Source organism: Geotrypetes seraphini, chromosome 10, assembly GCF_902459505.1.
Source record: "Geotrypetes seraphini chromosome 10, aGeoSer1.1, whole genome shotgun sequence".
In the NCBI taxonomy this organism is placed as follows: Eukaryota; Metazoa; Chordata; class Amphibia; order Gymnophiona; family Dermophiidae; genus Geotrypetes; species Geotrypetes seraphini.
In genome coordinates, this window is record NC_047093.1 from 16867533 (window position 1) to 16879211 (window position 11679).

Sequence of the window (11679 nt, forward strand, 5' to 3'; positions counted from 1 at the left end):
CACTTCACATTTGTTAATGACATTGTTATAATGTGCTCCTCGTTGGAGCACGCATATTGTTGGCTTTGTATTTCATCTTTTATAAAATCAATAAAACTCTTTGAACTTAAAAAAAAAAAAAAAAACACCCAGAAGAGCAAAGCACCAGACTAAAATTTTGATCTGATTTAGGTGAGAAAGTCAGGTAGGCCAAAGGATTTTGAAATCAGTTAGCTTAGCAGGGTTTAAAAAAAGGTTTGGCCAATGTCCTAAAAGAGAAGTCCATAGGCCATTATTAAGATGGCTTGGGGAAATCCACTGCTTAATCCTAGGATAAGCAGCATAAAATCTGTTTTAATGTTTCGGATGTAGCTAGCTACTTGGGACCTGGGTTGGCCACTGTTGGAAACAGGATGCTGGGCTTGATGGACCTTCCGTCTGTTCTTATGCTCGGGACCCTTCCCTTCCCCCATACCTCTAGTTCAGTGGTTCCCAACCCTGTCCTGGAGGAACACCAGGCCAATTGGGTTTTCAGGCTAGCCCTAATGAATATGCATGAAGCAAATTTGCATGCCTATCACTTCCATCATATGCAAATCTCTCTCATGCATATTCATTAGGGCTAGCCTGAAAACCCGATTGGCCTGGTGTTCCTCCAGGACAGGGTTGGGAATCACTGAACTAGAGGAATGAGGGAAGGCACGGGGGTATGAGACGACAGCCGGGGAGGGGTTCCACCTCCCCCGGGTGCCTCTCATCCTCGCTACCCCACTGATTCTCACCTAGCTTTAAAGTGCCTTTGTTTGATTCGTTTATGTTTAAATTCACTGTATTGCACTGTTAATAATTGAAAACTAATAAAGATTAAAAAAAAAAAAAATAAATAAAAAAGAGATTCTCACCTAGCTTCAGTACATTCGAGATAAATATTGGGGCAACCTCAGAGAAGGGATAGACATTAAGATGCCACCTCTGTATCTTCTGTTCTTGCGCTTTTGTTTATGTTGAAATTCACAGGGTTATTTTTGTGCGATTTACCTCTTTTTTTTTTTTTTTTAACTGCAGCTAAAGCGGCCTGGCCATGTCTTTTGCTTCTCCGGGTGAATCGTTAACTCTTCTATGTTCTTCCTCCACCAGAAATGATTCGTTCCGCCACACCTTTCCCTCTGGTCAGCCTCTTCTTCATGTTCATTGGATTTATTTTGAACAACGTTGGACACATTCGTCCCCACAGAACCATATTAGCTTTTGTGTCTGGGATCTTCTTTATACTTTCCGGTAAGCCTTAGCTTTTCTATCCAACTTACAAACTATTTTTAAAACCTCTTTGAGTGTGGTGAGACGCTCAGGGCATCGTAAAACTATTGCTGGCGATACAAGGGCCGATGTATCGGAATGCGTTGCCTCGAGCAGGGCAGGATAAATTCGTCGAGGGCCCCTAGGAACACAGGTACACTGGGCCCCCCTGCCCCGCCCCATCCCACCATGCGCCCAGGCGGAAACAGGAAGCTGCGTCAGAGGGAAGCTTTGGGCAAGCAGCACCGCTTGCACAATTACAGTTCCCGTTGCCTTTCTTACCCGCGTTGCTTGCTTGTCTTACTTTCCGTCGATGGGGGTGGGGGGGGGCTGCATTGCCGATCGGGGTGGGGCCCGCGTTGCCGATCGGGGGGCCCGCATTGCCGATCGATGCTGGAGGGGCCTATCGCCGTTTGGAAAAAACAATGTTGATGCCCTCCTTCATCGGGCCCCCCTGACCATTTCGGGCCCTAGGCGCGTGCCTACTTGGCCTATTGGTTAATCCTGCCCTGCTCTTGAGACAAGGAAAGCGTCAGATATTTTGCAGTTTAGGAAGACGGTGAAAGCCAGGTTATTTGAATGAGTGTTTTCTTTATCATTTTTTGCCAATTTTTATTTTTATTCTGAACATGATTGTCTTAAGTTTTATAGTGAACAGTTTTAGCAACTTTATCCTTATGATTGTATCAGGTTTTCTTTTCTTTTAAATGACATTAGAGATTATTTGATTATGTATGTTGGATCGTTACCCGCTTAGAATTGTCAGATATGCGGGTTAGAAAATTTTTTAAAATAAATAAATAAAACAGCTGCTCAAGAACTAGATTCTGCTCTGACTTAGGAGATGCCACATGACACAGATCCAGTAACCTTTGAAAAAGGGATGGAGCCCCGGATATTGTCGTAGGTTTCCGCGGCTGTCTGGGTCTTGCTGTGTCTGAGTAAGTGCAATCGATGCTTCAGCCATCCCGCTGTGGCTTTCTTCAGGGTATGCTATGAGGTCTGCAGTTTGGGCCAGGATTTATATACAAAGTGACTAAATCGGCAGCCGCTTACAAAAACGGTGCCGGCTGCATGTCGATCATACGTAGGCGCCAGAGCAGGGGTCCCCAAAGTCCGAATCCAGTCGGGTTTTCAGGATTTCCCCAATGAATATGCATGAGAGCTATGTGCATGCACTGCTTCAATGCATATTCATTGGGGAAATCCTGAAAACCCGACTGTATTTGTCAGAGGAGGGGCGGGACCACGACGGAGGAAACAGCACCGAAAAAGTTCAAAGATCGCTGGCATCGCGATCTTGCTATAGGCTGCTTCTATACGGTAAATGGTGCGGGGAGGCCAGGGGGAACACGCAGGCCTTCCCGGAGGGGGGGGGGGGGAAGTGAGCAGTCCTTCGGGGTGGGGTGACCAGTCCTTCAGGGTGGGGCGGGCAAGCCTTCAGGGGGGACAGGCCTTCAAGGGGGGGGACAGGCCTTTGGGGGGTGCAGGCCTTCAAGGGGGACAGGCAGGCAGGCAGGGCTTTGGGGGGATTCAGGCCTTCAGGGGTGGGATGCAGACCTTTATGGGGGGACAGGCCTTCAGGGGAGGGGGGCCCTGGTGTAGAAGTACACGGAGGGAAGGGGGGTTCAAAGGGAAGAAATAATGGGTCTGAAAATATAGGAGAGGGAGAGAGATGATGGACCATGGGATTTAGGGAGGGAAGGAACAGAAAGGGAGAGAAGTTGGACACAAGGGATGATGTGGAGGGAGGGGGGGATAGAGATACTGGATAGGAGAGTAGTTGGGAAAAGAAAGGGAGAGATGGTGGACCCTGGGGTGGTGGGGAAGGAGGGAGAGATGCTGGATGAAAGGGTAGTTGAGAAAAGGTGGATCTGTGGAGGGAGATGAAAGAAAGGAAAGATGCCAGACCTCCAGGGGAGGGAAGGGGAGGACAGAGATAGAAGATGGATGGTTAGCACGGAGAAAGAAGAAAGAAGGAGATCCTGGCAAGCAAGTTATCAGAAGACAACCAGAGCCTGGGACCAACAAGATTTGAAAAATGACAAGATAAGAAAAGGTAGAAAAAATAATTTTATTTTCTGTTTTGTGATTACAATGTGTCAGATTTGAAGCTTGTATCCTGCCAGAGCTGGTGTTAGATTGCAAACGTAAGCTAGGATTTAAGAGAGAGAGAGGAAAAGTATTTTTTGTTTGTTTATTTTGTTTACATCACAGCGCCAGTGTGGTTAGGAGAAGGCAAAGGGGGTGAAGAGGCTATAAAATAAACCCACCAGGATGTTTGAAAAAAACACCCAATTGGGCAGGAAAATCGAATCGAATCAAAAAACCAATTCAATAGGCTGAATCGAATTGAATCAAAATTTTTTTTCCTGAATCGGGCAGCACTAGTGGACAGATCCTGCGAATGGCCTTATAGGATACTCTAGTTAGGGTTTACTTCTGAATTGGAACAGCAGGCTACAGAGCAGCTGTGGGCGTTTTATTGGCCAAAAAAGCTAAACTCCAAGTGTGGATGGCCGCTGAGCCACTGGCTTTACCATTGTGGACCAATAGCATGTTGGAAATGGCAACCTGGGATTGTTTTTGATGTTCGCAGCGGGGGATACCATTGAAAGCTTATGTCTCTCTTTGACAAAGGTTAAGGCTCTGTACCATGTTTCCTCCACAGCTTTGGGGAGGGAGGGGGGAGTTGTTAGGTGGGGGGGGTGAGGTAGGAGGAGGGAGGGTGTTGGGAGGTGGGGATGTGTGAAAACTGTAAAAATTGGGTCTACTTGAGCTGGTGCTGATTGTTTTTGGATTCCTTAACATTGCTGATGTTCGGTTATGCCTTGTATTTGTATTTTATGCTGTGTGTGCATGGTGATAAGCCTGTACCGTGTTTCAAGTTGACTTAAAGAAAGTTTAAAAAAAACAACAAAACACTCATAGGAATTCTACGAGCGTCGGAGTTTATACCACCGCGGACGAAGATAAAAAAAAGCCCTAACGCAGCTTAATAAAAGGGGATCTGGGTGTACCAGTGTTTAATCGTGAAGAAGTGCAATCTGTGCAGAGTGCCAAATTCAAACCTAGCCGCCTTGTTAGACAGACTGCCTGGACTGTGCAGGTCTTTATCGGCTGACACGTATTAAACTTACTGGTTTAAAAAGATAGAAGCACAGAAAATAAACACATCAAGTTTCAAGTTTATTAATTCTTTTGATTAATCGCTTAATCATAGTTCTAAGCGATGAACAATTTAAAATACATTCAAAGGGGAACAATACAATACAATACAATACAAACTTAAAACAATACAATAAGGTTAAAAATTAACTCATCATATTCATAACATAAGGTAAAAAAGGGGTAGTGAAATACAATTTAATATAGGAAAGCAGAACAAAAAAGGAAAGGTACATGAGGGAACAAAAAAATAAAAGCATATTAATAGAATAAAATCAATGACCTGGGTATTAAGAAATTAAATATCAAAGGCATCTTTAAAAAGGAATGTTTTTAAATTACTTTTGAATCTTCCCAGGTCCTGCTCCTTTCGTAAATAAATTGGAAGAGCGTTCCAGGTCTAGGAAATGGCCATTTTTTTTGGGGAAAAAAAAAAATTAGATGTTTTTCTCTTTCAAAAATGGTTACGTTTGCTGCTGGATTTTTGTGTGTTCCTCCAAAATGTCTAAACATGGCGACGTTGCTTTTCAGCTTCTTGGCATAAGCTACATCACATGCTTTGCCAGGATTTTACAGATAAGTCTGATAAACTTTAAAATAGAAGCTATTTCAATCTAATATAATAAAACCCTAAGCTGCGCATGCGCCTGTTTTTCATGAGCTGTAGGGACCCGCAGGTAGGATGCGCATGCGCGCTTAGGGTTCTGTTTTTCGTCCTGTTGTTCGGTCTGGCCTGCTCCCTGCTCTCCTTGCCCTATTGTATTTTTTAGTTGAAAGAGGCGGCGGTGGCTCCTCTCACGATCCCCGCCTGCGTCGGACTTCCGACGCAGGTGGAGATCATGAGAGGAGCCGCCGCCGCGTCTTTCAACTAAAAAATACAATACGGCAAGGCGAGCAGGGAGCAGGGCAGACCGAAGCTCCGAATCCGGTGTTGTGCGGGGGGTGGGAGAGCAGCAGCAGCCGCCGCCACCGCGGAGCCGCTGCGTAGCGAGGAAAGCGGCAGTTGGCGGCGTGTGCGCCCGTCTCCCTCCTCTCCCGGCCGCGGCATCGTGCAGTTCCCGGCCAAGCACTGCCAGCAGCTCCTGCAGCGGCTGAACCAGCAACGGCAGGCCGGCTTCTTCTGCGACTGTGTCGTCCGCATCGGGGAGGCCCAGTTTCGGGCCCACCGGAACCTGCTGGCCTCCTTCAGCGGTTACTTCGGAGCCCTGTGCGGAGAGAGTTCTGCTGGAGCGTCTTTCTGGATCAGGCGCAAGTGGAAAAACTTTTGCACTTTATTTACACGGGTCACGTCAGTCTGGACAGGTAAAAAGATTTGCTGCTCCGGCGAGGGCTTCTTTTAGCCGAGGCGTCTGCCGCTTTTGCCGTTGGGTGAGAGCCGTCACTTGCTTGGTTTAGAAAAGTATGCAAGGCTGACAGGCGTGCCCTTTTCTGCCTTAAAATATCAGCCTGAGAATGAGTGGCCACTTCATAACACTTTGGGGAGAGGCTTCTGTTTTGGGTGTGGGGGAGGGAAGTGGAGGAATGCCAAACTTAAGATTTAAATTTTTGCCCCTTTTTTTTTTTGCCTTTTTAGTCAGGGGGGGAGGTAAAACAAAGGGAGAAGGACTGCTGCTGGATAAGGAGAGCAGTGAAGGAATGATGGTAGACACAGAGGAGGTAAAAGGAAGGGAGAATGGACAGGTGGAGCAAGCAAGGGGTGGTGGTGGACAGTCAAGGAAAAAGAAAGAAAGAAATATAGAAAGCGACTAAGGAGAGAGAGAAAGAAAGAAAGACAGACACACAGACATATATTCTAGCACCCGTTAATGTAACGGGCTATAAGACTAGTATCTAATAACCTAAAGAAGTTGTGTTAATAATAAGTTCTATTTAAAAATATAGGAGCCGATGAAGAAGCGTAGCGCGGCTTTTAGCTCGGTAGGTTTGGCATTTTGTGTGCGATGGCGTGCCGCTTTTGAGGGCTCTATATATACAGTGATGCCTTGGAATCCGAACTTAATCCGTTCCAGAACCCCATTCGAGTTCCAAAGCGTTTGAGCTCCAAGACAAGTTTTCCTATTGAAAATAATAGAAACTACAAGGCAGAATGAACATATGAATCTAAGAATGACTCTTTCTCTCTCTCTTTCTTCATCTCTCTTTTTTCTTTTTACTTCATCCTCTTTGCTTCTCTATCCTCTCTATTTCTTTTCTTAGCAGTTTCAAATACTCTGAATTCTTCTTACTAATCTATTAAATGCAAATGACTGCAATTATGGTTTCTTTTGTTTCTACATCACTATTTCTTATTCAATTTTTATGTATTTGAACTGCTTTCTGTATATTACTTATAATATTCAATAAAATTATTGAACTAAAAAAAAAAAAGAAAAGAAAATAATAGAAACTGGTTTAATCCATTCCTGGGTCCCACAAACTCAAATTTTAACAGGAAATACACTGGATTTTAAGGTAAAATATTAGCAAATATTCCAAAGCAGCATTCAGATTTTGAGGCACAAACACACACACACACAATGTGCAGGGCGTTCGGATTCCAAAGCATTGGCACGCAGCTCCTGATTGGTAAGGCCCGACTTAGTGCAGGAAGAGGCGGTCGGAGCATACAGCGAGTGATTTCCTGCACTCGCCGGCACTCCGGCTGCTCTCTCCTGCCTCTCCAGTCTCCCCCATGAAAAACCGTATTCGCGGTTTTTCAAGATTCGCAGGGGTTCCTGGAACGGAACCCCCGCGAATATCGGGGGAGTACTACTTTCCTGGAAAAAAACCCGGTATTTATGAAAACAAGACTGGTCTGGACTTGTGGTTGGGTTAAGTGTGAGTTACCAGGCCTCCTAAACTCTTCTCAACCAGTTTAAGTGGCTGATCAAACATCAAAAATGCCCCTCTTTGTGTCTTCTCCAGGTTTATCTCTGGTTGTGGGGCTGGTGTTGTACATCTCAAGCATCAATGATGAACTCCTGAATAGGACCAAGGATTCGGAGACTTACTTTAATTATAAATATGGCTGGTCCTTTGCGTTTGCTGCTATATCTTTCCTTTTAACAGAGGTATTTGGAGCAGGGTGATGGGAAGTCAGGGTCCCAGGGTGGGGGGTGGGGGTAGGGGGAGATGTACTGGAGACTGCTGGGATTGCATGTTCTGAGGAGGGGGGGGAGGGAGAGACTTGTTTTAACAGAAACTATACACTTCTCCCTCCGTATTCGCTGTGACAAGGGATTAACGGAACCGCGAATACAGAAAAACCGCAAATAACTTTTTCATGTGTTATTCGCTGTTTTCTATTAAAAACCATCGCGAATATGGTGAAACCGCGAATAACACGGTGGGAGACCCGGCCTGTTCCTGAAGGAGAGGCAAAACACGGTGAAGAAAGCACTTGAAATCAGCGATTTCTCTATGCAAGCTGACATAATGGGGGGGAGGGGAGGAGCCAGCAAGCTAAAAACCGTGAATTATCGAAATCGTGAATGCTGAAACCGCGAATACGGAGTGTACTACTTGTTTGGTGACTGAATTTAAAAAAAAAAACCACCCAGGGGCTGATTTTATAAAGGATGTCTAAAGTTAGACGCCTCAGGCCCCTAACTCAATTGGAAAAATACCTTTAATAGGCTCAATAATAGGGGAAAAAAATGAATTGCATGATAGGTGCCTTTCCAATTCTATAATAAGTGCCTATTGCACGGTACTTATCGGCGCTTAACACCTAAGTGAGCATTTTTATTGATGGAGCATGACTTGGGCACCGCTGAGCAGTGGCATAGTCCGGGGGACGGAAGGGGCGGCCTGCCCTGGGAGCGGTCTTCCTAAGGGCGTGGCACCCTTGCCTTCCCCCGTACCTTTTTAACTTCCCCCGGTGCAAGGTTGGCGCCAGTGCCATCATCTGAACTCTCTGTGATGTCACTTCCAGTATCCGAGCCTAGGACGTCGTGACGTCCAAGGGCGAGCGGACGCCGACATCGGCGTGCTGCTCGTGCCGGAAAAGTTAAACAGGTACGGGGAAAGGGAAGGGAGGCACGCCCATGCGGGGGAGGGGAGGGGGGTGATGGAGAAGAGAGCTTGAGAGGGGTGCCACCCCTCTGGACGCTGCTCACCCTTACTATGCCACTGCCACGAAGCATGATTCTCCAAAAATGTGGGCCTTGCCTATGTTTTCACACACGCCGCTAGCTGCAAATCTGTAAACGGCAGCCAAGTGTAATTGACACGTCTACTTTTTAGGCGCTGGCTGATTCAGGCGATGTTTATAGAATCGTTGTCAGGTCAAAAGTGCGCCGGGACAAAGGCGCGCGCAGACAATTGAGCACAGTGCGGAGGTGCGCGCCGCAGAAAATTACTGTTTTTAGAGCTCCGACGGGGGGCCTGGGGGGACCCCCCCCCCCACTTTACTTAATAGAGATCGTGCCGTGTTGTGGGGGGGTTTGGGGGGTTGTAACCCCCCACATCTTACTGAAAACTTCACTTTTTCCCTGTTTTTAGGGAAAAAGTTAAGTGTACAGTAAAATGTGGAGGGTTACAACCCCCCAAATCCACCACAACGCCGGCGTGATCTCTATTAAGTAAACTGGGGGGGGGGCTCCCCAACAAAACCCCCCATTGGAGCCCCTAAAAACTGTAATTTTCTTTGGCATGCGCCTCCGTCTTGCGCTCAGTTGTCGGCGCGTGCCTTTGTCTTTCATGGGGTTGTCTATGAACCATAGAATCAGCCCCTCGGTCCCCCCCAGTTCAGACTCCATGCGCACACAATTAGAGGTAAAACCGAATACCTAAATTTCCAACCTATAAGCCTCAAGCATCAGAAGCTCTAGTTTCAGGTCTCACTGCTAACATTTTGCACTCAAAGAATCTTCTTTGCGGGATTCCCATTATAGGATAATGGGTGTAATTCCATTTTTAATAGTACACAGAAAACTCTGTACCATGTCCTATTTTGCAGTGTTTTTCAACCTTTTTACACCTATGGACCAGCAGAAATAAAAGAATTATTTTGTGGACCAGCATTGGTCTGTGGACCGGCGGTTGAAGAACACTGGGCTAAGTCGTGGGCCAGACCCCCGCCTATCTCTACCCAATCTCCACCCCAGACCCCGCCCCCATAATAGTACTAATTGCACCTTGCACGTCCTGTGCCTCATCTGGAAGCCTTCCCTCTGACGTTGCAACGTCAGAGAGAAGGCTTCCGGTTCAGGCGCAGGATGCCCGTAGGAGCCGCTGCCCGTGGCTTTGTGCACTGAATCAGTTAGGAAGAGGGAGCTGGCTCGAAGATAACGCCACATCGATTTCACCGTGGATCGGTGGTTGAAGAACACTGTTTTGGGCCTGATGCACGTGCTGGCCCTGTGGCCCGTTAGGAAATTTCTGTGGACCGGCACTGGTCCATGGACCGGTGGTTGAACAACACTGCTATTTTGTTCTGTGCTGGTTCCAAAACTGGCCAAAACCCTAATAAAATGTCACAGAATTTTCTTCCTGGATCTAGCAGTGATCACCTGCCCCTTCGCCAATATTCCTAGGCCCCACCATTCTTCTTTAAACTTTTCCAAACCCATGTGTGCATACCTGCTCATACCCTTCAATCTTATTAGGGTCAAAACTCCCCCCCAACCCCAACCCCCGTCATAATATGACCTTTTCCCTCCACCCAGCAAAATAGCAACCTCCCTCGTACTCAATACCACCACCTCATACCTTTCTGGACTATTTTACATTCAAACTAGCTACATTTCCAGCCCCACTAGAATCAGGGCATACAAACAGATGCTTGCATAGCCCCTTAGACTCATGATTGCTGTGGATTTATCAGTCCAAACCAACAAAGAGGCCTTGGTCTGCAGACCACAATTAGAAATAACCCAAAATGAAAAACAACAGACTAAAATGCAGTCAGTTATTGGGGACAAACCCGATGTGGCCATGTTTCGCCCACAGGCTGCATCAGGGGTAAAAGCTTGGCATTCTTCTTTACATATATAACTGCTTGAGACTTGAGTTGAATAAACACAGCCACCCCACCCTTTGGAAATACTTAGGCTCGGGCAGTGGCATAGTAAGAGTGGGCGACGCCCAGGGCAGTGGCGGCCCTTCCTCGTTCCCCCTGTTGCACGTGCCCCCTTCCCTTTTTAACTTCTCCGGTGTGATCGGCATGCCCACATTGGTGTCGGCTCACCCTCTTGACGTCACATCCTAGGTGCGGGTCCCAGAAGTGACGTCAGAGAGAGCACAATGTTGACGAGGGCAGCAACCTCGCGCCGGGAAAGCAAAAAGGTACAGGGAAGGCAAGAGGCACGCATATGATGGCACTGTTCATTCGTATTCTCTCTAGCCAAGGATTCTGCTCGTTAAGCATCTCAATATTAGGTGTTATTTGTCTGGCTAATCTTTGTGTGGATTGCATTGGACGACTTCTGACGGGGGTGGACATGCCGAAACGCAGACCGTGTCTGGTCCTTCAATAAATTTGCTTTTTTGATTGCTTGGAACTTGAAGGCCCTTTTGTGGTTATCCATGCTGACCCATCTTGCCTTCTTTGATCCCTTGCAGACTGCTGGCGTGATGTCCGTCTACCTGTTCATGAAAAGATATACAGCAGAGGAAATCTATCGGCCCCACCCGGGCTTCTATCGCCCCAGACTCAGCAACTGTTCCGATTATTCGGGTCAGTTCCTGCATCCGGATGCCTGGATCCGAGGCCGCAGCCCATCCGATATCTCTAGCGAAGCATCCCTGCAGATGAATACCAGTTATCCTGCGCTGCTCAAATGTCCAGACTACGATCAAATGTCGTCATCCCCTTGTTGAGGCAGCATGTGAGATTTCTTGGGTCATCATTTCGAGACACTCCAATATTCGGCCATTTCTTTGAGAGGTTAATTATTAAATTACTGCTTGTACTTAGTTTCAAAAGCAGAGCTCAGAAAGCTCACTACTGGACAAGGTGAATTCTTTAATTGGGTTTTGAGGTTGATTTCTGAGTGGGATGTCAGATTTCCAGCCTAAAATACCATCTGTGATACGATAATGAAAACTTTTCAAAATGATCTTCAATTTAAAATATTTTCCTTTTAGAAGAATTATTTCATTGATATGTATCTAATTAAAACTAAGAATATCAATTGACCTACGACTGTATAGAGTTATAAATGTGACTACCAGTTTGGAAGATAAGAAAGTTCCACTGAGTAGTTGAATGTTGTAACTCATGATGCCTTGCTTGACTGACATTGATTAGTTCAG

At 46.4% G+C, this 11679-nt stretch overlaps 1 protein-coding gene across 1 annotated transcript in view; it reads left to right on the top strand.

Moving 5' to 3' along the window:
* Positions 1-11416, top strand: part of CACNG5 (calcium voltage-gated channel auxiliary subunit gamma 5) — a 31557-nt gene extending 20141 nt beyond the window's left edge. Inside the window, exons 4-6 of the mRNA XM_033962413.1 lie at positions 1117-1257; positions 7348-7493; positions 10987-11416. Coding sequence (XP_033818304.1) covers positions 1117-1257; positions 7348-7493; positions 10987-11244 — 545 coding nt within the window. The 3' untranslated portion in view covers positions 11245-11416. The remainder of the gene's footprint in view (positions 1-1116; positions 1258-7347; positions 7494-10986) is intronic.
* Positions 11417-11679: the final 263 nt, after the last annotated feature.